Here is a 26,636-nt window from a genome sequence, read left to right as displayed (position 1 = left end):
GATGAAGGACTGTCGATCGATGTTGCAGCATTGGTGTCGGTCGACAGTGATGCCAGAATAAGGGCTGAGCGTATTTTATGACCGACTGAAGCCCAGAAGCAACCACAAATTACCAGAATACCCTTGGACGATCTAAAACCCTATTTATGTGTTTTCTAAGCCATTGTTGACTGCTAAGCTTTCTTTAATTCATAGTTCTAAGTTAGGAGAGAAAGGAGGAACTCCTTCAGAGTTCTCCTGGAACTCTTTTGGTTTTTATTATCTAATTTATTGCAGTTTTATATATATTCTTTCTATGACTTTTTGTGACAACTTCATGTCTGAATAGATCCACCTGTTAGGTTTAAGGGTTCAGATAGGATGAGGTATTAGGCCCAAGTATAGATTGCTGAGTTGTGGTAATTGTCATTAGAATTGTTCATTAATGCTTGTTTCTAGATTAGCTACCTAGAACTTGCCCTAGGATTGATAGATAAAAGCGAGAGCTTCATTCTCATCCTAAAAACATTCTAACTGAGCTAAGTTTCTTGCTATGAGCAAGGCGAGAGCTGATCTAGTGAGCTTAGTAAGCTACCATTCAACCCGCGCATAAAGCTTAACTAGAAGCGCGTCGATCGATATCATTATTGCATAATTGATCGACGGAGCAAAAGGTGTATCGATCGATATCCCTATAGGATTATCGATCGACACTTTCTATTGATCGACATACGATAGTTGAGATCATTAGATCTAGTTAATAGACAAGTCAAAACATGCGAGAGCTGATTGACTTGTTGATCAAGTAGTTAACCTTTATATTATCATGCATGCAACTCATTGGACATCTGTAGGATTATAATCCTGATCTCCTGAATAGAAACCCTAGATCTAACAACCATCCTTCCATCAAACAACTCCCTTCCAAGCTGAACAATTGTCTTGTTCAACTTGTTTATTGCTTTATCTATTGCTTTGCATTAATTATTTACTGCTTTATAAACTATTAGCCTAGCTTAATCATAAACTGTTTAGATCTAATTGGTTCCCTAGCTCCCTGTGAATTTGATCCCTAAGTACTACAACTCGACCTCTTATTTGAGAGAGTATAAATCACTCCTTAGGGTAATTTGAGTGATATCAAATTTGGCGCCATTGCCGGAGAGCTTTGATCGTCATTAGATCTTGTCTAGTTATATTTAGTCTAGGTTTTACTACTGTTCACAAAAAACTGATAAAATTTTTTCTTGTGTTTCAAGTACATCCATATGAGTACCAGAAGCAACAAGGAGATATGGCTCATACTAGTAGTAAGAGCCACTGCATTTGGAATGCGTGATCCATATGTCTAAGAGGGTAGTTGACACCCTCCAAGCAGCGTTTGGCAGCGTAGAAATCCAAGCGTTGATCGACACAATTCATCCCGTGTCGATCGATACTGTTCATCCGATGTCAATCGATACTGTTCAACCTACGTCGATCGACACTATCCAACTTGTGTCAGACAACACTGTTCACAACGGTACTATTCACTCCAATACTGTTCATCATGATACTGTTCACCGAGGTACTATTCTTCGAGGTACTATTCATCCTGCGTCGATCGACACTGTTCATCTCCCGTCAACCGACACTGTTCATCCCGCATCTATCAACACTGTTCATCTTCAGTCGACCGACACTGTTCATCCTGCGTCGATCGACACTGTTCATCCCGACACTGTTTATCCAAATACTGATCATCGTGATACTGTTCATCCGACACTATTCATCCGGTGAAAAACGACACCACTTGCGGGGAGACAGAGAAGATCGAAGTGCTCATACTTACAGTCGACGAGAATGGGATGTTAAGAGATGAAGGAGGTCGCACTCGCAACAGCGCATGACAGTTGATTAATGCTCATGGTGCTGTGATCTCTGATGTGATTGCTGTTGCTGAGATGAATGTCTATGACCTGAGCCGAGAGTGGTATGATTGGTAGGTCAAGATCCCTTTCAGGGTCTTCCTCACCAAGATCCTAGAAACCACATCGAAGAGCTTGAGGATCTCGTGTCAAGGAGTGAGCAGAATGAAGTGTCTGAATACCATATGCTCTGCATAATATTCCCTTATTCTATCTCTGGGGATGCATTGAGCTGGTTCGTCAACTACGGCCAGGATCTCTAACTAGGTGGGAGGATATTGAAAGAGCCTCCCTTTACAAATTTCTTGATGATGTTGAAACAACTCGAGAAAAGGAGAAGAATGATAAATGGGACAGGTTCTTGGCATCGTTAGATGAGGAGTATATGATTCCAATACAGCTGCTTGACGACATTATGGCAAAAAGGGATGAACAACATGTTTCTGGAGAGCTGAGCTGAGTAGAGGAAGCTGGTACTGAAGATGCGACCTCAACGTCGACCGACGGCAAGACCTCAACGTCGACCGACGGCAGGACCTCAACGTCGACCGACGGCACGACCTCAACGTCGACCGACGGCAGGACCTTAACGTCAACCGACATCACGACCTCAACGTCGATCGACGTTACAACCTCAACATCGATCAACGGTACGACCACAGAATCGATCGCCCACACAATCCCAACGTCGATCGACAGAGACTCCTGTTTCCGATCGAGACCACTTGAAATCCCTGAAAGTTTGAGTTGTCCTCAGGACATCGCAGACTCGGCACAGAAGAACACTGATGTATCAAGTTGTTATCCTGACCCAAACGTAGACAGAGAAATCACCATGGAAGATTTCTTGGAGCTAGAAGAGTTCTTGGAATTGGAGGATGGAGAAAAGCTTGAAGACTTGGATTCGGGTGGAGAAGTCACTATGGAAGACTCCTTAGAGCTGGAGGAATGGCTTGAAGATATGGATCAGAATTTTAAGAAGAAGCTTGATGACGATCATCATACTTCGAGAGGAGATCTGGAAACTTCAAAGGCTAGCATCGGTCGACACCAACCTGATGAGATCGATCGACAGCCACCCCACTTATCGATCGACACCACCCACCTAATATCGATCGATGTCCATTGCTAGACGTTTCGCCAGGTTGCATAATTGAGATGGAACCGATTGAGAAGAGGATGTACATGTCTAAGGTCTCACACCTTGTTGTCCCTAAACATCAGAGACCACCTATCTGGACAGAAGAAGCTGTTGGGTTTCACAAAAGAGTGAAGAGGATACATGATCCTGTGAAGAGGATACATGATCCTGTGAAGATTGTGGTTCCATGCGCTGTATTTGAAGCCGAATCTCCTATTCCGCCTGATAGAAGTATGCAGTTCAGCTCTTACAACGAGGTATTGAATGATCATCAGCACGTAGAAGCTTCTCAGAGAGGGTTGCGATTTAGAGATGAAGTCGATAAGGGCCCAGCAGAAGCAACATCAGTCGACACCGACCGGATACCATCGAACGACACCAACAAACCAGCATCGATCGACGCTATCACTTCTCCATCGATCGACACTGGACACATATCAGAGCAGAAGGAGTTCGATGTGTGTGGAAATCTTAGGGATGGAGATACCACCACGCGATCAGACACGTCTGGGAGAAAGAAGAGGAGGAATTGGAAGAAGAGAAAAATGATCATGGGTGATTCTCAGTTATCATTGATTCCTCAATTCTCAAATGGTGTTAGAAAATCTAGAGTGCGCAGCAGATGCTTCTCAAAGTCATTTGCAAAGGTTCGAACACTCCTTATTGCTGAGATGCTAGACAAAGGAGAAGAGTCTATGGAGGAGGCTTTCACACAAGAATGATAAAGCTTCAGAGAGCAGACATTGAGACTTGTTTTGGAGCATGTTCTCATCCTCATACGGACTAAATCAGATCTCCAAAGTCAAGCTAAATGACTATAACAAAGCGCTGAGTGGGAGGCAACCCACTATTAGGTAATTTCTTTCAGTTTAGTTTAGATTGTTACTGATAAAACTTTTTATTTATTGCAGGTCAAAAAAAGGATGAACAGTAACGACATTGTAGCAAGAAAATAGTCGATCGATATCATTATTGCATAATCGATCGACACTTTCTATTGATCGACATACGATAGTTGAGATCATTAGATATAGTTAATAGACAAGTTAAAACATGTGAGAGCTGATTGACTTGTTGATCAAGTAGTTGAGCTTTGCATTATCATGCATGCAACTCATTAAGCATCTGTAGGATTATAATCCTGATCTCCTGAATAGAAACCCTAGATCTAGCAACCATCCTTTCATCAAAAAACTTCTTGCCAATCTGAACAATTGTCTTGTTCAACTTTTTTACTGCTTTATCTATTGCTTTGCATTAATTATTTACTGCTTTATAAACTATTAACCTAGTTTAATCATAAACTGTTTAGATCTAATTGGTTCTCTAGCTCCCTGTGAATTCGATCCCTAAGTACTACAACTCGACATCTTATTTGAGAGAGTATAAATCACTCCTTAGGGTAATTTGATTGATATCAGCCATGAAACTGCTTTGCCCATGAGAGATAATAGTTATTAACAGAATTAGCACCAAAAACTGCATTTCTTCATTACATGCAGAAAAAAAGAGTCTCATTTCAATCTCAAGGCACAATTATATAGATGTCTGCTCTAGAAGTGTTTGATCAAGAATTGGAAAAAGATCATAGATATGGCACCGTAACAATGTAATTCAGTCATCTTTTATTCATTTTCTATTGGTTAGCTTTTTTGATGTAAGAAATGATCCAGAGTAGTAAAAATCGTCTTTCCACACAAAAAGCTGTAAAAAGAACTTACTGATTATGGAACTAAGAATCGTTCAGAGCAGATATAAGTTCCGAACATATAGATATTATGGAGAAGATACAGAACTTACAGTTGGTCCAGAGTCGTGGAGCTAAGAATCATTCATACTCATCTCAACAACTCTGATTTCCTATGGAAGTTGTTTCCTTGCATTTTGTCACTAACATTCATGGAAGCGAAACTAATTAGTACGACTTTCATATAAACCGGAAGAGAAAAATTTTAATACCAGGTATGATTATAAACATACCTGAGCGGGCTTGCATTGACTGTCACAAGTTCGAATTCTGAGATAGCCTTTTCAACATCTACGAAAACTCGCTGTGCAGGTCGTTGTGCGGCCAGTTATCCTAACATTCATGCAGCCTGTTATGTCAGAACAAACCCCAGATCCAAAATCATAAAAGCAAGCATGTTTAAGGTTTTGATTTAAAAAGGTATGTTTCAGGTTAAGACTAACACTGTTTGATTCATGCAATCAGAGATCATGGGAGCTTAACATAATCACATGCTTAGAGATTTTTTTGTGTAATATCCTAAATGGAGTGACAAATATATCAATGTCACAGATCTCGTCCTCGTAAACATATTTAGTAGCTAAACCTTCAGGGAAAAAAAATCAAAATACAACGGAAATTCCAAGACGAACAAAACAGAAAACTCAACAAACACAAAAAACATCAAGTTCTAAGAGATAAAACATACACAGTGATAATATAAAAAATGGTTTTAAGTGTAACAATCAAAAATTAGAAACTTAAACAAAAACCTAAGACAAATCTTCATGAAACAATAACAAATGCTTTCATGTCAAATCCAATCACCAAGTGCATAAATTGATATACGATCTTACCATCAAAGCAGTGGAAGCTTTGTGAGCTTCGTCTTTATTTTAAAGCGGACAAATGCAAAAAGCGTATCACCTGTCATAAAACGACAAAACAATACACATCAGATAAGAGAAGCAGGAGCTGACTCAATGACAAAGACACGAGACCATAGTTTCTCCTGACAATCGATCTCCGGGAATAAAGGCATCCACGACCTTTCATACTTTGCGGACAGAGGATAAAGATCATATGCAGTCGTACCTACCCAACATAGAACAGAGCCCTAAATCTCTCAGAACAAAGATTATGATTTAGATTTCCAGATAAAGAAGATTTCCTTCAGGTGTTAAAAATACATGTTCTTTGAGGAGATAGTACCTGGTGAGGGTGGCTATGATAAATTTGGCCTGGGCTTCAGGGAGAATAACTGAAGTCTCCGAAACTCCATGGTAGGTCTAATAAATCAGAGGCAGAAGAACAATACGAACCCTAGAATTGGATTTGCGGTTCTTGAAGACGAAGAGTTTGACTATCGATAACAAACGTCATAAGCCCACCGTAATTAAATCTCTGAAGCTAAAAAAAATCAAACGAAAACGACAAAGAAAAAGAGTTGGACACGTGTCCAAAAATGTCATACCCTCATTGCTGATGTGGCAGTAGAAAAAGGGAGAAAAAACAACTTTATTGTTATAGATATTATCATTCCTTTTTATTTGTTATTATTTAAATATATTTTTAAGTCTTTTTTTTCTGAATTTTTTTTCGTAAGTTAGTTTCAAAACTCATATGTATAAATAAAACTTTTTTCGTAAGTCAGTTTCAAAACTCATATGTATAAATAAAAAATTCATATCAAAATAATATTAAATAACATGATAATGACTATAGTCAATCTCACAACGCGGTTAAACACAATTAGCTGAGTCAAATTATATCAGAAAAGAGGTATTTTGGACGAGTGAATCTAACATATCCCTCTCGTTTTTTCTCTAAAAGAAAAGCGTCGTTCATCACGGTTGGAGGCCAAATGATCGACGGCGCCCTCGCTGGAAACCGTTGTTTGTCTCCCTACTCAGATCTTGAGCAACTTGTCGGGATATTCATTGTCCGAAGTACTTGAAAGTGCCTCTCTCTTGTCACAGTGGTTTGGTTGGATCTCTGGTGCTTGGGTCTCTACGGCTGTCCGATTCTTTGTTGGCCTGTTGTGATACGCCCTAAATTGAAGGATCACTCTAAGGTTGGTGGATTGGATAAGCCTTGCACCGAATGAGCTAGAAAGCACAAATGATCAAGGGCTGTGGATCGAAAAGTGACACAAGAGGTGCGTAAAGTCTCTTGATACTACCAACTTCTAAGCCCGAGATATGACACACTCCGACGACTCAGAAGATAAGATATTCGATGAGGAACAAATGATTCAACAAGTTAAAAGAAAAAGGTTTTTATTAAAAAGTTGAATGAATTGAAACAATACAAAACAAGCCTTTATATAATAGGCAATCTGTAAAATTAAATACTCTAGTCAAACATAGAAAATATAAAACTTATGAAAACTAGGAAGACTTTGAATCATGACCAGAAAATAGTTGTCTTTGACTTGACCAAAGGTTGGACGGTTTTGTTGACTGGCTCTTCGGCTGGTCGAGCCCTTTCGCACGGTCGACGGTCTCGGAATTGCCGTCGGATTGACATATTATTCAACCATGGAATGTAGATTCTTGTTGGACCTTTCTTGAACAACTTCAAACACTGATTTCTGAATGAGAAAAAGGCATCCATGCTTTGTATCAAACCCATTAGCTTCTCTCGGTCTAGAACTTCATGGATCAAACCGATAAGGACTTGAAAATGCCCATTAAGCCAAACCATGATCAGTGTATTAGCTGGTGTGTTCTTGATCATCATACCTTGGTCAACGAGGCTGATCAAGGTCGCATCATTCCCTCCTCCTTTAAGAGGAATTGTCCTCAAATCTGAACCTTCTAGGATGAATGAACCGACATTCTTCTGCTCCACTTTTGCTATCTCTTTCGCCAAGGACTCATTATTGTTGTTTTGATCACGTGTCTCTTCTCCTGGCTCAAATATGAAGTTTTGCAGACCCTCTTCATGCCTTAGTAGCTTCACTGGGTCGTACTCCTTACAAACAAATGGCTGAACCAGTTTATCACATGAAAAAGAACCGAGAATATCACCTGAAGCATAGGCGGTTGTGAGATCCTTTCCATGATCAGCTTCTGGTCCACTATCAACCACGTCTCCAGCCTCTTTTGGACAGCCAGGAGAACACTTACAGTCTCTGGTTCTTCCTCCTCATCAAAGATTGGACCAGAATCATTGTTCAAGTGATCGTCTTCCTAATCATAGATGGGACCAAGATCATCGTCCAAGTGTCGCCTAGTGACAAGAAGTGGTCCTTGATGTGGGTAATCAAATGACTCTTCCTCTTCATCAAAGAGTGGACTGATATCGTCCTTAGATTCTGCTCGGACATAAACAGTTGATAGCTCCGATTCGATATTCTTCTAAAACTGAAGATCGACGTGGGTTTATGATACTTTGATGGATCCTAGCCTTGAAACTCTCCAGCTATTTCTCAAAACCCTTATTCCTCTTCTTTTCAGTTCTGGTCAATGGAATCTCTACAACCGGTTTCGATTGTGGCTTTTGGACTGCCTTCTTTGTACTGCTCGGTTTAACTCCCATTAAACCAATAAGAGAGATTCGTTTACCTTCTTTGCTGAGTGGTTTCTTCCATTTGTCTCTCTCAGGTCGTGACTTCTTGGCTTCCTTCTCTTGGTCACATTCATATTGTGCTATCATCTCGGCTGTGCGTTTGTTGTACCTCCATTCTCGCAATTTTTTTCTTGTGCTTTGCGTGCTGCCTTATTTTCATGGTTGATCAGTAGTCCAAACACAGATGATCTCCTAGAAGATGAAGAGTTAAGAATGGCTGGCTGTGAAGAGCTCTGAACTTCAGAGTGGCTCTGATACCACATGATACGCCCTAAATTGAAGGATCACTCTAAAGTTGGTGGATTGGATAAGCTTTGAACCGAATGAGCTAGAAAGCACAAACGATCAAGGGATGTGGATCGAAAGGTGACACAAGAGGTGCGGAAAATCTCTTGATATTACCAATTTCTAAGCCCGAAGATATGACACACTCCGACGACTCAAAAGATAAGATGTTCGATGAAGAACAAATGATTCAACAAGTTTAAAAAAAAAGTTTTTATTAAAAAGTTGAATGAATTGAAACAATACAAAACAAGCCTTTATATAATAGGCAATCTGTAGAATTAAATACTCTAGTCAAACATAGAAAATATAAAATTTATGAAAACTAGGAAGACTTTGACTCATGACCAGAAAATAGTTGTCTTTGACTTGACCTAAAGTTGGACGGTTTTGTTGACTGACTCTTCGGCTGGTCGAGCCCTTTTGCATGGTCACAGTTTCGGAATTGCCGTTGACATATTATTCGGCCATGGAATGTAGATTCTTGTTGGGCCTTTCTTGAACAACTTCAAACACTGATTTCTAAACGAGAACAAGACCTCCATGTTCTGTTGGCTCTTAGTAGGTACTCTCTGGTACAGACGTCGGAGAGGTGACCGGAAGCTGCAAGTAAGTCATCAGCGAGGAAGGTGGTACGATTGTCGGTGAGGGAGCTGTGCCGGTGGATCTAATTTGTGTGAATGCGGTTCCCTAGGTTAGTTTTATCGCCGGTCTGGTTCTTATCTCCAACGTCTTGGGTTAGGGTTGCATGCGAATTTTCAGACTTTTGCGGTGGCAAGATCCTCGGGCAGCTAGCAGTGGTAGGTTTACGGAGTCGGACTGTTGTTTATCAAAGCTGGTGAATAGGCTGCCGGATAACAATGTGGGAGGGTACCTTTGATGGTGGCATGCAACGGATTTAAGCCGGTCTTGGACACATTGACCATGTGAAGTTCCGCAGTCGACGTGTTCAACGGAGATGGGAGGTGACTCCCTAGTCTTCTCACCTCAACCGTTTCATCTTTCATTTTTGCTCAGTTTCTCAATCGGGTTTAAAATCACAGCGTCTGTAACCTAGCTAGATCTCGTTGTTTTTTCGGCTAGCGTACGTTTCCGGATCCACGTTTGGGTTGAATTTAAAAAAAAAAACTCTAGCAGAAAAAACCACTTGATTAAAAACGCTTCCTCATTTCACATATTATAATTATTTTTACGTCTTTTTTATTTAAATATTATATCATTCGTTTCTCCGAAATTTATATGAACAAAAGAGAGATTTATATCAAAATATTAAATTTTGGTCTGTTTTTATTTTAATATTATATACTTCGTTTTTTTTAAACACAGGAATTTCATTAACATTGGAAGATTACAAGGATGAGATACGGTTTGAAATACAATTGCCGGCAGGCTCCAAACACGGAGAAACGAAGTCCCAAACACGGGAAGACTAAACAGAGCAGAACAAGAAAACAACCGTACAACTATCTGCAACAAAACATCGACCATTCTTCAAGACAGAGCACAAGCACAAGGACCATAAGTTCAGAGAAACAAACAGTAACAAACAGACCTAGGAATAAGCTTGAGGAAGAAATCAAACCCGTCCAATATACTGACGAGAAGAAGGAGAGCCTGCATCCTTTTATATTGCTACAACATCAGACCATTGAGCCTAGTTGAGCCACAGGAGGTGAACCGGGAACCAAACCTTCATGAGAAAGACCAGATTTCTCCTTCAGAGACAAAGCAAACCAACTTGAAGAACAGCTTCTCTCTGCAACTAGAACGTAGATGATACTGAAGAGACCAGAAAAAGAGGTACACTTGATGCTGATAACCGACGGCGACAGGACATGAGAGCACCCCAAGACTAGGCTGAGGAGAGACAGACCACATGCACCAAACGGACTCGGACATGCAATATCAATAAACCACAAATCAACAAAAGCTTGAAAGCAGAACGGAAAAGGAAACCAAACTGCTAACAAGAACTCTCAACAAGGTCGATGAAACCCAAGAGGAGAGAAATCAAAAGAAGAAGATAGGTCAATGAAGCGGGATAGATCTACCTACAAGAGAACACAAGAAGAAATCCCGACGGTGACGCCAAGGGCGCGCCACCGCCGGAAACCATAAACTATGGCGGAGAAGACGAGAAGTGGTAGAGAGAAGGAGGAGAAAATAATTTTAGAGAGAGGATGTTGGTTTTTGTTTCTCTGAACAACTCTATGATATTATATACTTCGTTAGTCCGAGATTTTTATGAACAAATGAGAGATTTATATCAAGATATTAAATAACACGTTAATGATGATATATTGACATTTTGACTGTTAGTTTATTAGTTTTATCGAAGATTCATTAATATTTATACACTAAAAGGTATAAGTTAGATTTTTTTTAAAATGATTTATTATAAAACAAAAACATTAACATGATTTTAATGTAGTATAAATAAAATTCATCTAAGTAGTTTGCAAGTCATTTACCAAATGTTCAAAAAATCGATAGATTTTCTTGTGTTCCCCTTTCTAAACCTACTTACTTAAGCTAATAAGATCATATCTTGTTGCAAAAATTGTGACAAATTCATAACTTTTTTTATAAATAGTTATAAAAACTCGTGACCAAATCTTGGCAAAGAAATCTTTTTGTTGATTAACTATGATTTTAGTCATTTTCTGACTATTTTGTCACGAAATAATCCTGGCAAAATCATGGTTATATATGGCCATGTTTTTTCTGTAACAATTTCGTGATTTTTTTCAATCAACAAAAATATTCACATTCTATATTTTGTGATTTTTCATGATTTTTTTTTTCGATTTCTCGAGCTAATTATTCTACTAGTTTACGTTTGGGTTGATTGAATAACATGGTCGTTATTCCATTGCTATTCTTTTTCATTTAGCTAACGCCACAGTGTATATATATATATACGAATATCTATTCTATTAAAATAGAAGTCACAACTTTATTTCATGTGTAATTTTTAAGTTGGACCACCCTTAACAAATTTTATTAAATGTATTTTAATAAGACTATTAATATATAGAATATTTGAATTACTTTCATCACAGTATCTTTTGATATCTTTTCATTTAAAATATAAATAAATAAATATATATATATATATTAAAATTTTCGAAAATATCTGTTTAAAAAGATTTAACAAGATCTTAATTTTCAAAAATTATATATAAATATTTTCACTAATTACGTAATTAGTTTTGAAATATTATTATCATTAATATATTCAGTTATTTTTTATAAAATGAAAAATAAATTCTATCATGTTTTATCTAATATATAATCACAATCAATCATATTAAAATAAAAGTATTATGTTGATCTACATATTTTAAGAATATCTTAATTTTCAAAAAGTTTATGTAAATATTTTCGCTGATTTCGTAATTAGCAATAAACTATTATCATGTATTAATATATATTTAGTTATTGTTTATAAAATTAAAAATATATCCTACTTTATCTAATTTATAATCATAATCAATCATGTTAAAATAGAATTATTATATTGAACTAAATATGATAAATTTATAATTTTATTTTAATAAATATGAATATTTATGTTAAAAATATAATATGATGACAAAACGGCTTAACATTAGCAGACTATATAATACATATATAAAATTAACATATCTTAGACTTTTGTATATACAATAATATATTATGTAAAATGAATAAACGTAAAAAAAAATTGCTAAAAGGAAATCCAGTTTTGAAGGATGGGTAAAAATTTAACATAAATTAAATACAAAATAATTTTCTAATATGTTTTTAATGCACATATTAATTTGTTTAATAATTCAATGCAAATACAATAAGATAAATATATAATAATAAACAACAAATACATGTGACGGTTTTAAACAATTGATTATTTACAACATGTAAACTATAAATTAATGTATTTGAAATAGTTATATAAACATTTAAATATCTATTATATTAAAATAGAAGTCACAACTTCATTTCATGGGTAATTTTTAAGTTGAACTACCCTTAAAATATTTTATTAAATGTATTTTCATAAGACTAATAATATATAGAATCTTTGAACTACTTTAATCATAATATCTTTAGATATCTTTTCATTTAAAATATATATAGATATATTAAAATTTTTGAAAGTATCTGTTTAAGAATATTTAACAAGATCTTAATTTTCAAAAATTATATTTAAATATTTTCACTAATTACATAATTAGTTTTGAAATATTATTATCATTAATATATTCAGTTATTGTTTATAAAATGAAAAAATGGATATTCTATCATGTTTTATCTAATATATAATCATAATCAATCATATTAAAATAAAATTATTATGTTGATCTAAATATTTTAACAATACCTTAATTGTCAAAAAGTTTATATAAATATTTTCACTAATTTTGTAATTAGCAATGAACTATTATTATGCATTAATATATATATTCAGTTATCGTTTATAAAATTAAAAATATATCCTACTTTTATCTATTTTATAATCATAATTAATCATCTTAAAATAGAATTATTATATTGAACTAAATATGGTAAATTTGAAATTTTATTTTCATAAATATAAAGTATTTATACATATATAAAATTAACATATCTTAGACTTTTGTATATACAATAATATATTATGGAAAATGAATAAACGTAAAAATATTGCTAAAAGAAAATCCAGTTTTGAAGGGCGGGTAAAAATTTAACATAAACTAAATACAAAATAATCTTCAAATGTATTTTTGATGCACATATTATTTTGTTTAATAACTCAATGCAAATACAATAAGATAAATCTATAATAATAAACAACAAATACAAGTGACGGTTTTAAACAATTGATTATTTACAGCATGTAAACTATAAATTATTGTATTTGAAATAGTTATATAAACATTTAAATATATGATTAAAATTACAAATGTATACCAATGATGTAAAATAAATATATATGCAAATAAAACTTAAAATAACACCCGCACGGTTGTGCGGATCAAGATCCGGTAGTATATTAACTTTTGAAAATGGTAGAAAATCACGTTTAATCATTTAACATGTTCACGGATAATGTATGTTATAGTTTATAGGATTGATATTTTTTGAAACTTATATAGTTTGAATTTGAAGTGTCAAAATATATGAATTAGAATATATAACTAAACTCCTATTATGAACAACCACAACACATAAACAGAGTCTATGTTCCATTAGCTTAAGATCTGGACTTTAAAGTCGGTAAACTCAAAATGATTTTGACTTACGTATGCATTACCAGTAGCAGCAACACACGTGCTTTTATCATAAGCTTACAAAATTTTCATTTTACTTTATGAAATCTTATATGCTAAATAAGGTCCATACTCCATAGGGAGGTTGAAAAACTATATCACTTTTGTCCACATATAGTTTCCACTCATATGATTTGTTCACCAACCTTCTGATTACCAAGAGCCTCATAAACAAGCCAAACCCGTACTGTCATTTTGTATGTCGAAACTGTAGACTTGTATATATTTATATAAAATTTTGAACCAAACATTTATAACTTATATGTATCACTGAATATTAGCAACTACTTTGGTTTCTTACTTCGAGTTAACTTCAGTCATGGGTGATACTTAATACTCCAACCATTAATTGGTTTTGGAGTGCATAGTGATAGTAGTGAATAAGTATATATTACAACTACTAAGAATCATTTTTGGATGGTTGCATAGAAATTAATAAAGTAATGAAGGTTTGGTGATAATAAGTAATCAACGTAGCCAAGTGCCAACAACAAAACCAAACCCACCAAACATCAAAGAAGTCAAAAACGACGTATGTCTCTGACCTTTTCCACTCTCTTTAGTTTGGTGAGATCGTGCACTTTGCTCGCATATACTACATCGTTTTTTTTTTTTGTATTTTCCGATGTGATTTTGAACTTACTTTATGATGTTTCTATTGCATTCTATTTTAGCTCTCAGATTTAATTTATAGCTTTTATATTTTTCTTTGCAGCGTATTTGTTTTTGTGTACGCAATCGATAGTCTTGACAAAATATAAATATATTAATTCCATGGCATGATGGATGCATAATTAAAATTTGGACAGCATTGTTCATGAGAGAATTTCTTAATCATTGTCTTGGAACTACATGATTATGGGATAATATCTATATTCAAGAGTTGGCAATGTTGCATGGAACCACGTTGCTTATGTGAGTGAGTTAGACAAAATTAGCTGACAAGAAACAATATTATCTTTTTCAAAAAAGAAGAAGATTATTATCAAGTCTCATTGCAAACTTTAGACAAAACAACCTAATAAAAAAACTAATATTTTGTCCAAAAAAAAATAATATATAATTTTTTCACTTCATAACTATTATTATTTTACAGTATATACATGTGATTAATTCCATTATTATAATTTAAAATGATTTACTCTTTTTTTAATAGATTTCTAAATAAAATAAGATATTAAAATGAACACTTGTCTATACCTAGTTTTACATTAGAAAAATTGCCTAATACATTCCGGTAAAATCTCAAAGCTTATAACTTTTATTTGGGAAACTAGTTTTAATAATTAAAAGAATAAAATAACTATTTATTTACTCTTTTTTAACTTAATTATATATTTACTTCCAACACAAATGTGAACAAGCATCTAATCTATTAAAACAAGAGTACAAAAAAAAAATAACCCTGAGTTTTTCTCAAAAATTACAATCTTATGCCACTGCTTTAAACGTGATCGTTTTATACATTTTCTAATCCAAAAATTTTGGTAAACCGTTCTCTTCATATCACCCTAAATACGCAGGTTTGTTTTGGGCTAATCCAAATATATGGCTCCATATCATAATCATTATTTATATTATTCTCAAACCAAACCGATGAAACCTACGAGAGTCTATGACCAGCTGTCTTATTAATTATTTAACCATTACAAACCGAACCTGCGGTCATAAGTTTTTAAAAACAATAAATGAGATAATGTTTTTTCATACCAAAACAATGATACACGACAATCTTCATCTCCACGATTTCTTAGGCATGATCTAATAAATATTATGTACATTAAGGTGTGATAATATATAGTCAAGTTAACATTATGTATATTGGTTTTGATTATGCAGACCAACATTGTGTATATTAATCTAATCAATGTATGGTTTAGATTTTATGGTTTAGCCGATTCATGATTTTTTTTTTATTAAATACTTTGTTATGTAAGTTAGTATAATAAAGATATCATTAGATATATATTTTTTCGGCGACCACTATAACTTTTTTTTTGGTCAAAATAAGAACCACAATATAACTATATTACAATAATAACAATTCGGGATAAATCATACTTTTCCTATATATTTATAAACCACTTTTCCTATATATTTGCCTACAAAAATATATCTTATAAAATTACACATAATATTTATCTATCTACAACCAAAGCTAAAAGAAGTAACATATGAGATTATACATGTAATATTAAGCTTATAATTGTTTCCTATTTATGAAATATTTGTCAAGTTTTCAATCTTTCAAGTTACAATAAATATTTGATTTTTACAATGTATTAAATTTGTTGATTATAATTGGATATTAAATGATTAAATTCCAGTTATATTCTCAGTATATTCCTAATCCAATCCCGTTTTTATAGCATTCAACTATCATTTTTCGATTATGAGTTTTACAATATATTTTGATTCACATTGTATTAAACACTTTTACTAACCGTTGAATATTAAAATCGTTGTAAGCTCCAATTATTTTCTGAGTATATTCATAACCCAATCCCGTTTTAATATCATTTATAATCAGTTTGATAATGAAAAATAATATAAACAGTCATCATCTGTTTGTTATTCGCAGAATATTTTTTAAATATTGTTTTTCAAACTTGGTCAACGAACAATATCATTTAAAATAAAGAAACAGAACGATTTGTTAGATATATGACCTCTTTATTATCTTCAATCTCTTATTTAATTTTTGAAAATAGTTTTAGACAATAATCAATCATTATCATCTAACGTAAACTAGATTTTGACCCGCCGTTAGAAAGCGCGGATTTTTATTTTGTTTATTTATCAAAAATTGATTTACAAACTAACTTTTTTTTTTGTTTCAAACCATAACAATTGAGGTTTTAGGTTTGTATCATTTGTTTTTTTTTCCTTCAAAATATGGTATTTGTTTGAAATATGGTAGTTGTTTATAATAATGTTTTGAGTTTTAAGAATTGTTTTCATATCCAACCTAGATTCGTGGTTGAACCTATAGACCCGATACATTGTACATAATCCGGTTCAAATTTAATGAAAAATTTGTTAATTAAAAATTCGATAGAACCTGGTAAAAACCCAAAAACTCACAATTAACCTGTGGTCTGATACCATTGATTCAATAAAAAACACAAATATCTAATAGTATTTTTTTAAAAAAATTGATTAAATTACTCATATATTTTTTAATATAACATAAATTTGTGATTCCTTAGAATATTATGCAATTTTATTATGTTATCCAAATAAAAAATGATAATATAAAAAATCTTATTGATATGATAATATTAGTTTATCTTCGTGATTGATAACCTATTATAAGTTTGTATTTTTATTTAAGATTTAAAAGTTGATTTTAAGATAATTTTTAAAATATTCTTAAACACCGTAATTACTATATCGATATTATGTACAAAATGACATTATACACGGAAAAATAATATTCAAATATGTATATGATATATGATTTTGGTTTTGGTGTAGGATATAGGGTTTTGGTTTGTATTGAAAATCTGCATAATATTAGAATTATTTATTGTTCATAATATATTTATACTTAGAATATTTATATTAAATTTAAAGTTTGCATATCGTTTATATATATATATATATATATATATATATAGGCCCATTATTTATTAATTCATTTAAGTGTATCTGTAGGCCCAAAATCAAAAGACTTAAATGCCATTAATGAATTTTATTAATTATTTGCAAAAATAAGAGTATTTTTGAGAAAATTGCAATTTTCATTAAGGGGAATGTTCATCTTTTAATGGTATTGATGAATGTGCCATATAAATATATTTAATATGATTTTTCAAATTATGGTCCCTGAATTTTTTCCATTCTAGAAAATAGAATCCAGAAATATTCAAAAGATATATTTGATTCAGAAAATCTATCAAGTTTAAAACAATAAAATTTAGGATATTTTAGAAAATGCTACACGTTCTTTCCTAAATTTAGACTTAACCTAAACACCTAATATTCTTCTTCTATTGTTAATAGTATAGATATGATAATGTCAATGCTTTTCTAAAACAAATATTTTCTCAAGCCTTTTGACCTTACGCATTTTACCCTATGGTTTCTACTATCAAGATAAATGAGCTTAAAGATTTGAAACCTAACATCGAGATGGTTGGTTCATGTAAAAGTACTACACTCTTGAAAACAAAATACTTCCTTATCAGGCGAAACCATGGAATTCATCATAACTAATGAGAATGTAAGTGTTTTTACTAACGACCTATATATCTCAAAACAATATTTATGAACTCATATATTATGTCGGATTCATTTTCACAAGCATGTCATAATTTTCATATTGGTGTATGTAACACGTAAAACGGTAACAAAATCATTCTATGGCTTTCAAAACTTCTCATTTCTAAATATAGATATTATAAATTAGCATCAGATTATATACTACAAACTTTATATCTCAATTATGATCATCCTAAACATGTAAAACAACTACTACACATATACACAAAACACATTATATATTTTTCATATAAAAATATATCTTATAAAATATAATATTTTTAAATGAAACAATCCCGCGCTTTAAAAGCGCGGGTCAAAATCTAGTCGCTATTAAAAGAAAAGATAAGTTGCATGCATCATGTAGATGCCAAATCAAGTAAAAATGAGAAAATGGAATTCTACCAAATAATAACAATCAACAAATCTGATTTGACATTTATCAAATCCATTTATTTTCATTTATCTTTCTGATGTCAAGATCACACTCTTGCCTCTCATTTATATAAACAACACAACAAATTCTATTTGGTAAAAGTAAATCTCAAAATTGATCCTGATTGTATATATAAAATATATACACATAGAAGGAGAGGGAGAGAGAGGGAATGGGGAAGGGAAGAGCACCTTGTTGTGACAAGACCAAAGTGAAGAGAGGTCCATGGAGCCCTGAAGAAGACTTGAAACTCATCTCTTTCATCCAAAAGTTTGGTCATGAGAACTGGAGATCTCTTCCCAAACAATCTGGTATGTTGTTGCTTTCTGATCATGATCAAAGCAAAGCCTATTGAATGGCTTTTCTTAATATGCTTCTGAATAAAGATGCAAAATAACGAAGGTCTACTAAGATGTGGAAAGAGTTGTCGTCTAAGGTGGATCAACTACCTTCGACCAGATGTGAAGCGAGGTAACTTCACTGCAGAGGAGGAAGAAACAATCATAAAGCTTCACCAGAACTATGGAAACAAGTAAATAACTATATGCATGCTTCTTGTGTTGGACCAAAAAAGTGATTTGATATTGACATTGGTTTTGTGCATTTTTGATAAGGTGGTCAAGAATCGCTTCTCAACTTCCAGGAAGAACAGATAACGAGATCAAGAATGTGTGGCATACTCGTCTAAAGAAAAGACTTGTTCAGAGCTCAGAAACCTCGCCTTGTTCAAGTAATTCTGTTTCTTGTGGGAAAGAAGATAAGTCTCAAGCAGAAGGTTGTTTGAACAAAAAGACCTCTCAAGACTTTACTACTTCAGTGTCTTCTGGTGGTTCCTACAACTCAAACCAGGAAGATGATCCAAAGATAGGCCTCTTGTTTAAGTATAGCGTGTTTAATGACATTATTCAAGAGGTAGACAAACCAGATCTTCTAGAGATTCCTTTTGACTCAGATCCTGACATATGGAGTTTCTTAGATAGTTCAAACTCACTTCAACAATCTGGTGCAAATGAGTTCAGAGCAGAACAAGAGTCTGATGAAGATGAAGTCAAGAAATGGTTCAAGCACATGGAAAGCGAACTAGAGTAAGAAGAAGCTGATAATCAACAGCATAAACATGGAACACAAGAAGAATCATCATCATCATCACTCTTGAAGACCTACGAGCTCATGATACATTAACAAATCCAAATTATGATTTTACTATATGGTTTAAGGCATATTCTTAAATTATTATCCTGGATATCAATACTTGAAGGAAAGTTGGTAATATACAAAATGTATATCAGTTGACTTCTTGGCATTTTCAAGTGTGTAGATGATACATATATAGCTAGCTGGTCAAAGAATATACTATACTAAAAGCTCTGACACTAAACCATCTTCAAAGATGATGCTTAATGTTGAAACTTTTGGTATTCAAAGTTATTTGTAGAAGAGTATTTGGTGAGCTTGATAATCATTCTCCATCATCTAACAACAATCCACCAGCTAGCTTTGTTGAATAACAAGTAAACGCATATGCATTTTTCAACTACTCAAGCAACGTCCCTGTCCCCATGCCATCACTTCTATCAACTTTGTACCAAATCATTACTGAATAAAGAAGCTAATCTCCATAATGATTCATCTCTCCGGAATGTTTCTTGAAATCCAATGGAGACAAAAACTTCCAAGTTTTGGCTCAAGTAATTTGTGTGCATGACATTATGAACATAAATAAATGAAAAGAAAACAGATTCTAAAATTGGGTCTAGAGTCTTAACAAGTTCCAAAAGTTTTACAGAAGCAATAACAACCAAGTTTGTGCAACCAGTCAGAGAAAAGAAAAAGATAGCATTAGGATTCAAAGCGGGCTAAGCTGCACGGACGGGCAAGTGAAAGTTTACTCTACTTCAGCCAAGTAATCGTCAATCTCAGCAGGTGTTAGTACCCTGCACATAACAGCCTCTTTTTTCAGAACATTGATGGCAATAACAAAACTGTCTTTGATTCTATTCGTTTGGAGTATTGAAACATTACCTGAAAATTTTGTCAGCACCAATCTTGCCAATCTCAATGTTTTTGCTAGAGATTTCTCCCTCGAAACTGTGAAACAGACGAGAAAGAAAGATGTTAAGTTCTGTCAAAACTCTGAAAAAAAACAGGACTTGGTAAGAACTCTCACCCTTCCTTCAAAGTTAAAATGGCAGTGTGAATGGCATCATCAAGTTCCATATCTTCAGTGTACCTGATAAGAGAGACTAAGATGACATGACATGCTTCCAAGATCATACACAAACAGTTAAAAATGTTATTTACCTCTTCTCAAGAAATGTCTTAGCATTTGAAACATTCTTTCCCATGGCAGAAGCTTTCCATGAGAAATAAGAGCCAGACGGATCCACCTAGTGAAAAAAAAAGAAATTCTGTAATAAGATGTTTTTATTTACATAAGCGGTTATAATGGTTATATACATCTTTAATGTTACTACTACATACCTGATAGAGCTGTGGACCTTTGTCATCATACCCAGCCACTAGTAGAGAAACTCCAAACGGCCTAACACCACTATTAAGAGAAGGAGGAAATCAAAAGTTGAAGCTGACAAGTAACTCTTGTTGAGCGTATGGGAGGAAGTAACCATATAGTTACCCTGATTGAGTGAACTCTTGCATCACAGTTGCAGTTTCTCTTACAAGTTGAGTAACGGGGATGGGTTCCTGTAACAAATCAAAAAAAAAAAAAAAAAAAAAAACATTAGAAGTTGAAAACTACGAATAAGCAACAGTTTATGTTAACTGGAGTCATCAATCCAACAAGGAGTGAAGGTTCATCATACATGTATTATTATACTCCAAGAAAAGTAAGATAAGAATAGAGATGTTAAACATTACTTTGTACAGACGGTTATATTGCTCAGCCTGCTTCCTACTCTTTCGCACAAGAACTCGGAAATCAGGACCCATACCACTTCACAGAATGAAATATCAAAGTTAGCTTTGATATGAACTAAGGAAAAGGCAACTTAATTATGAGAGATACTAAGTAATAAAAATCCAATTTTCAATTAAAGAGCTGAGGAGAAGAAGAACCTGTAAACAACTCCAATGTTGGGAGTCAAATGCTGAATCTTCTGAACCTGAAGTAGAGACATTTGGTTAACATTAGTTACAACCTACTAAAGTTCAACAAGCAAGGGTAGAAAGGAAAACGATCTAATTGCTATAAAACTTGAAAGAAACATGTTGTCATCAAACTTACAGATTCTTCATCAACCAGAATAGAAGGAAGTTTCTTTTCTGTTGCAATGACAACTCCGTTTGAAGCTGCAAAATGAAACCACAGTCGTGATAACAAAACAATAACGTTCCTTAGAATCTCTTTATATAGAATTCCATCAGGACATTCATCATTGACAACAACAAACCTTTGATTCCCAAAGATGTCTGGCCTGATCCAACAGCTGTTAGAGCATGCTCTATCTGAACCAGCTTCCCTGATGGACTGTTATCATAACCACAACACTGATTAACCCCCCAATCTAAATGCTCGAAGGAGATGCGTTTGAAAGATAAACAAGTTCGTACCTGAAGGTAGTGAGAGAAAACGAGTACTGACTGTCTCCCATTGCACCTTAAGCTTAGCTCAAAAACCTGCAAAAAGGCAAAATCATTCTTCTTAACAAATCTTCTGGATAGAAAAACACAAACTTGGAACACCATGGGAAGTGCTGAATCTGCTAAACTTAAACCCACAGAACATCCAACGATCCACACACTCATGTTCATCAACATAAACCCAGTTACTATAAACGCAGAGTCAAACGAAATTACTACACTGAAGCGATTGAATCTGAACAAGGCTTAACCCAACCAAAGATAGGTTCCAATTCTCAATATGGGTTTAACAAAGGAATCAACTTTAAATCAAAATGCATATAAATATCATACCTTTGATATACAGATCGAACAACAGAGTAGACGAAGGAGAGAGAGAGATGAACGAAGAGGAGAAGAAATAAAGCTTCGGTTTCTTAAAGAAAAAGAAAAGTTAAGCATACGACGTCGCTTGTTTAATTTACAAAATGGTCCAATATTTATGTCTATTTCTACTTTCGGACCAAAATACTATTTACACTACAGGCTCTGGCTTCTCAGTAATAATTACAAAATGACCCAAGTCGTGTCCTCTGTTCCAGACCGGTCCGTGGCGGCAGCTAGAGTAGTAAAACTTGCTGGGTTCTCTTCTTTACCTGGAGTGGATCAATAAAGTTGGAGTCTTTTTCAAATCAAACCCATCTTTTGCTTTAGTTGCATTGTAACGGTGACATCATGGCTTCGACTCTTTTCTCCAGAACTTTTCTAGCTGCAAGCCACCGCTTGATCACTCCGTCTCTTCTCCCTCAAAAGACCCTTAATCTCGCCTCCTTTCTTACTGTAAGTCCTAATCCAATCCTCATTCTCGATCATCGGTTTAGGAGATCACAGTGGGTCTAGTGGGGGGTTTGGTGCTTTCATAAAGGTTTAGACTTTGTTGTTGATGAGATCTGCGTCTTTGTATCGGAACCTAGGGAATGAGATTCTCTGTTTATAAAAGTTTGACTCTTTTTTTCTTTGTGTGTGTTGTGATGATGATAATTGCAGAGGAGAGGGCTCTTCTCTCAGTTAGGCTCTTACTCTACAGCTTATAGATCAGCTCGAGCTATGGCTTCTGCTGGAATTGGGGCAAGAGCAGGCTTCTCGACTTCATCATCTGTACCAACTAATGAGCCTGTTGTTTCTGTCGATTGGCTCCATTCTAATCTTAGAGAGCCTGATTTGAAGGTGGCTCCCCTTTTGTCCCATTTGGTTTTCTTCAAAACTTTGTTTGGCATACTTTAGTTTGACCTGTTTTTTGTTCTGTGCTCAGGTTTTGGATGCGTCATGGTACATGCCAGATGAGCAGAGGAATCCCATCCAAGAATATCAGGTGATCATTTGAGTAAATAGGTTATTGATATGCTCTTGATTCTACTGTTGTTTGAGCTATATTCGTTCTATAGTAAAGAAACGAATCTCTCCTCTACAGGTTGCTCATATTCCTGGTGCTCTCTTCTTCGATTTGGATGGAATATCAGATCGATCGACAAGTGTAAGAGTCACTGTGCTCTCCTTTTACTGAAGATCTGTGTTCTCAACTCAACATTTGAAAAGAATCTCGACTCTTTGCTGTTAACATCATTTCCATTTTGTGGGATATATTCTTATTATACTTATTACGTGTTGCTTGTGAGTTTCTGTGTGTGATTTAAAGGACACCATCTAAATAATAGTATGAAAATATCTATTTCTTGATACAGTTGCCACATATGTTGCCGTCTGAGGAAGCTTTTGCTGCTGGTTGCTCTGCTCTTGGAATTGAGAACAAAGATGGAGTGGTTGTTTATGATGCAAAGGGTGTCTTTAGTGCAGCTCGTGTATGGTGGTGAGTTGGATCCAGTTTGTCTTTTAAATTCCTTTGGTTTGTCTAGTATCCTTTTCTCAGATATTTTTACAATTGATGGGTGCTCCTTTCACTTACTGTACACAGGATGTTCCGAGTTTTTGGACATGACAAAGTGTGGGTGCTCGATGGAGGTCTACCGAGATGGCGTGCTTCAGGATATGATGTTGAATCTAGTGCATCAGGTGATGCTATTTTGAAAGCCAGTGCTGCAAGTGAGGCTATAGAGAAAATCTATCAAGGACATTCCGTAAGTAGTCAGGAAATGGTTTTCTATGTTTTCTTGCTGTGCATTATTAATGAGATTGTAGTAGTGAAGATAGACTTCTTCTCTTTTTTTCCTCAGGTGAGTCCAATAACCTTTCAGACCAAGTTCCAGCCACATCTAGTGTGGACACTTGATCAGGTTGGCATTTTCTGAACGGTTTTCTCTTTGTGCTGATGTTATCTTCATTAAGAGAGTCCTAAAGATGACCCGGCTTCAAGTTCTTTAACTGGTGTCTATATCCTGTTTATGGATCAGATTAAGAGTCCACTTCTGCTTTAATTGAGTATATCTGTATACTTGGTTTTTGGTCAATTCACAGGTCAAGAACAATATGGAGGATCAAACATATCAACACGTAGACGCACGTTCCAAAGCCAGGTACTATGATTTGCAAAACTATCACTTGTTTCTGCTGAAATGCTTTCGCTAAATCGATAATCACTGTACTGGTAGGTTTGATGGTACGGCTCCAGAACCCCGTAAGGGAATAAGAAGTGGTCATATCCCTGGAAGCAAGTGTGTCCCTTATCCTCAGGTAACCTGTAAATAAACTCTTATTGTTATGTGACAAATTTTAGAGAACTTGTTTCCTTCCCTCAGTTCCTCTGCTGCATCTTATCCTCGGAGTTAATGTGTGGTAAACTTTATTCTTTCTGCAGTTGTTTGATTCTGCTTCTCAAACATTGTTACCAGCAGAAGACCTGAAGAAACGGTTTGAACAAGAAGGTATGCTATCTCCACTTGGAAGAATGAGTTTCACAATCTTATTTTCTATAAAGCAGTCCTTACACAAGGCTTTTTGTTACAGAGATCTCATTGGACAAGCCTATTATGGCTTCGTGTGGCACTGGCGTGACAGCTTGCATCCTGGCAATGGTAATTAATTATCTTCATCCATCACTTTTGTTTGAGATTATATTATATATATATATATATATATATATAAACGGTGCAGGAGAGTCTTAATCTGTCTTGGTTGCTTTCTCTTGTTAGGGGCTTCACCGAGTGGGAAAAACTGATGTGCCAGTCTACGATGGCTCGTGGACTGAATGGGCAACACAACCAGACTTGCCTATGGAAGGGGAGGATTCTTCTTCATGAACAGTCCTCAAGTGAAAGGCTAGCAACAAGATTACAAGCCACAAACACGGATGATGTTTTTTTAACTTGAGGATGAATCTAAGCTTGGTTTGAAATCTGCCTTGAGTATAAGAGGACTCTTGTCTATATATCTTGGAATATATTTTTTTTCTTTGGGGGACAAAGGTTTATTATGGTCTTTGGAATAAAATCAACGAACAGAAAATTGTTAATGGTCATGATTCATGAAACAATTATGAACAAGGTTTTTATTAGTAGATGGGTAATAGATGAGAAACTGAGGCATGGGTGTTCAGCAAGAGATTGTTAGTGTCATGTGCCAGAGTTGTCTCGCAAGTTTTTTAGCAGATTTTTTTTATATGATGTTACAATTATGAAAAAACTACATTAAATGAATTAGTACTATCTTGTTACGTCTAATTGCATAGCTTAACACTTAGGCTGCCTATAAAAAGCCGTTTATAAAGATCCATTGCATCATGCAAGCTGTCCTATAAAAAAATTTATATTTAGCGTAGAATATGTTAATCTGGAATTCGAAATCCAGAGTTACTGTCTAAAAAGATTAATGAATCATCAATCAACCATTGGACTAGCAAACCACAGCAGGTTGTAATTGTTGAGACATTGATGTTACTATTTTTTTCTTTTTTTTTGTGCACTGATGTTACTAACTTATAAGTTAAGAAAATGGTACAACACAGATTATGGAGATAAATTCTTTAATACAAATTGAAAAGATACAGGAGCTTAGCAAGTTGACCGCGTGGCCTAATGGATAAGGCGCTCGCCTCCGGAGCGGGAGATTGTGGGTTCGAGTCCCACCGTGGTCGTTATCAATTTTTTACTGTCTTCAATGGATTTGTTTTTTGAAACTATCAACTTTCATGTCCATTTTCTAAACGACATATAGAGGTTAATGTACAAGTTTGATGCCAAGAGTGAGATCAGGCCCGGTCTTGAGCAGATACTCAAGAAACATTGGTATGGGGCCTATAATTTTATACACTTGAAAGCTTACAATTTATACTGTTTTTTTTGTAACAAATGGAAGAATGGATCCTAATCAAATTGCAACATAATAAAACCTTGAATATTTTTTTCATTAGTCTATAATATAAAAAGAGTAAATAGATAATTTCTAGGATTGATAAACTTTTGCAATCTTGAAAATATTGTAAATTCACTTTTAATTTCGTAAC

The 26,636-nt window shown here is 34.5% G+C and overlaps 3 protein-coding genes, 1 long non-coding RNA gene and 1 other non-coding gene across 6 annotated transcripts; 3 read left to right on the top strand and 2 right to left on the bottom strand.

Moving 5' to 3' along the window:
• Nucleotides 1-10,047: 10,047 nt before the first annotated feature.
• Nucleotides 10,048-12,833, bottom strand: LOC111206773. The gene is made up of 2 exons (XR_002659033.2): nucleotides 10,164-12,833; nucleotides 10,048-10,078 (listed from the first exon to the last, which is right to left on the bottom strand). It is a non-coding gene; the product is annotated as an uncharacterized LOC111206773 (long non-coding RNA).
• Nucleotides 12,834-18,674: 5,841 nt separating this feature from the next.
• LOC106405265 (transcription factor MYB63) lies at nucleotides 18,675-19,952 on the top strand. The gene is made up of 3 exons (XM_013845839.3): nucleotides 18,675-18,912; nucleotides 19,004-19,133; nucleotides 19,216-19,952. Exons 1-3 carry the CDS (start codon nucleotides 18,774-18,776, stop codon nucleotides 19,688-19,690), a joined length of 744 nt encoding a protein of 247 aa, XP_013701293.1. The 5' UTR covers nucleotides 18,675-18,773; the 3' UTR covers nucleotides 19,691-19,952.
• A 373-nt stretch (nucleotides 19,953-20,325) lies between these two features.
• LOC106402751 (proteasome subunit alpha type-2-A) lies at nucleotides 20,326-22,624 on the bottom strand. Its single transcript, XM_013843536.3, has 12 exons — nucleotides 22,535-22,624; nucleotides 22,172-22,237; nucleotides 22,012-22,088; nucleotides 21,846-21,910; nucleotides 21,677-21,723; nucleotides 21,479-21,554; nucleotides 21,237-21,304; nucleotides 21,083-21,152; nucleotides 20,903-20,988; nucleotides 20,769-20,831; nucleotides 20,624-20,689; nucleotides 20,326-20,535 (listed from the first exon to the last, which is right to left on the bottom strand). The coding sequence occupies exons 2-12, from the start codon at nucleotides 22,210-22,212 to the stop codon at nucleotides 20,487-20,489; spliced, it is 708 nt and encodes a 235-aa protein (XP_013698990.1). The 5' UTR covers nucleotides 22,213-22,237; nucleotides 22,535-22,624; the 3' UTR covers nucleotides 20,326-20,486.
• A 291-nt stretch (nucleotides 22,625-22,915) lies between these two features.
• Nucleotides 22,916-25,688, top strand: LOC106406683 (thiosulfate/3-mercaptopyruvate sulfurtransferase 1, mitochondrial-like). Of its 2 annotated transcripts, NM_001315650.1 has the most exon segments (12): nucleotides 22,916-23,020; nucleotides 23,228-23,407; nucleotides 23,493-23,552; nucleotides 23,652-23,714; nucleotides 23,923-24,047; nucleotides 24,153-24,315; nucleotides 24,412-24,471; nucleotides 24,653-24,711; nucleotides 24,787-24,868; nucleotides 24,993-25,059; nucleotides 25,142-25,209; nucleotides 25,327-25,434. In NM_001315650.1, coding segments are annotated over 12 exon segments (1,140 nt in total).
• A 506-nt stretch (nucleotides 25,689-26,194) lies between these two features.
• Nucleotides 26,195-26,267, top strand: TRNAR-CCG. Its single transcript has one exon. It is a non-coding gene; the product is annotated as a tRNA-Arg (tRNA).
• Nucleotides 26,268-26,636: the final 369 nt, after the last annotated feature.

This window comes from Brassica napus, chromosome C6, assembly GCF_020379485.1.
Source record: "Brassica napus cultivar Da-Ae chromosome C6, Da-Ae, whole genome shotgun sequence".
NCBI classification, from domain to species: Eukaryota; Viridiplantae; Streptophyta; class Magnoliopsida; order Brassicales; family Brassicaceae; genus Brassica; species Brassica napus.
This window is presented reverse-complemented; position numbering and strand designations above follow the sequence as displayed.

What these genes read in the sequence shown, in the direction of transcription:
- LOC106405265 (XM_013845839.3), top strand. Translation starts at nt 18,774, where the DNA reads ATGGGGAAGGGAAGAGCACCTTGTTGTGACAAGACCAAAGTGAAGAGA. An exon ending in ATCTCTTCCCAAACAATCTG is followed by an intron (nt 18,913 to 19,003) that starts GTATGTTGTTGC and finishes AAAATAACGAAG; the next exon opens with GTCTACTAAGATGTGGAAAG. An exon ending in CACCAGAACTATGGAAACAA is followed by an intron (nt 19,134 to 19,215) that starts GTAAATAACTAT and finishes ATTTTTGATAAG; the next exon opens with GTGGTCAAGAATCGCTTCTC.
- LOC106402751 (XM_013843536.3), bottom strand. Translation starts at nt 22,212, where the DNA reads ATGGGAGACAGTCAGTACTCGTTTTCTCTCACTACCTTCAG. An exon ending in TTTTCTCTCACTACCTTCAG is followed by an intron (nt 22,089 to 22,171) that starts GTACGAACTTGT and finishes TTATGATAACAG; the next exon opens with TCCATCAGGGAAGCTGGTTC. An exon ending in GACATCTTTGGGAATCAAAG is followed by an intron (nt 21,911 to 22,011) that starts GTTTGTTGTTGT and finishes TTCATTTTGCAG; the next exon opens with CTTCAAACGGAGTTGTCATT.
- LOC106406683 (XM_013847387.3), top strand. Translation starts at nt 23,500, where the DNA reads ATGCGTCATGGTACATGCCAGATGAGCAGAGGAATCCCATCCAAGAAT. An exon ending in TATCAGATCGATCGACAAGT is followed by an intron (nt 23,715 to 23,922) that starts GTAAGAGTCACT and finishes TTCTTGATACAG; the next exon opens with TTGCCACATATGTTGCCGTC. An exon ending in AAATCTATCAAGGACATTCC is followed by an intron (nt 24,316 to 24,411) that starts GTAAGTAGTCAG and finishes TTTTTTCCTCAG; the next exon opens with GTGAGTCCAATAACCTTTCA.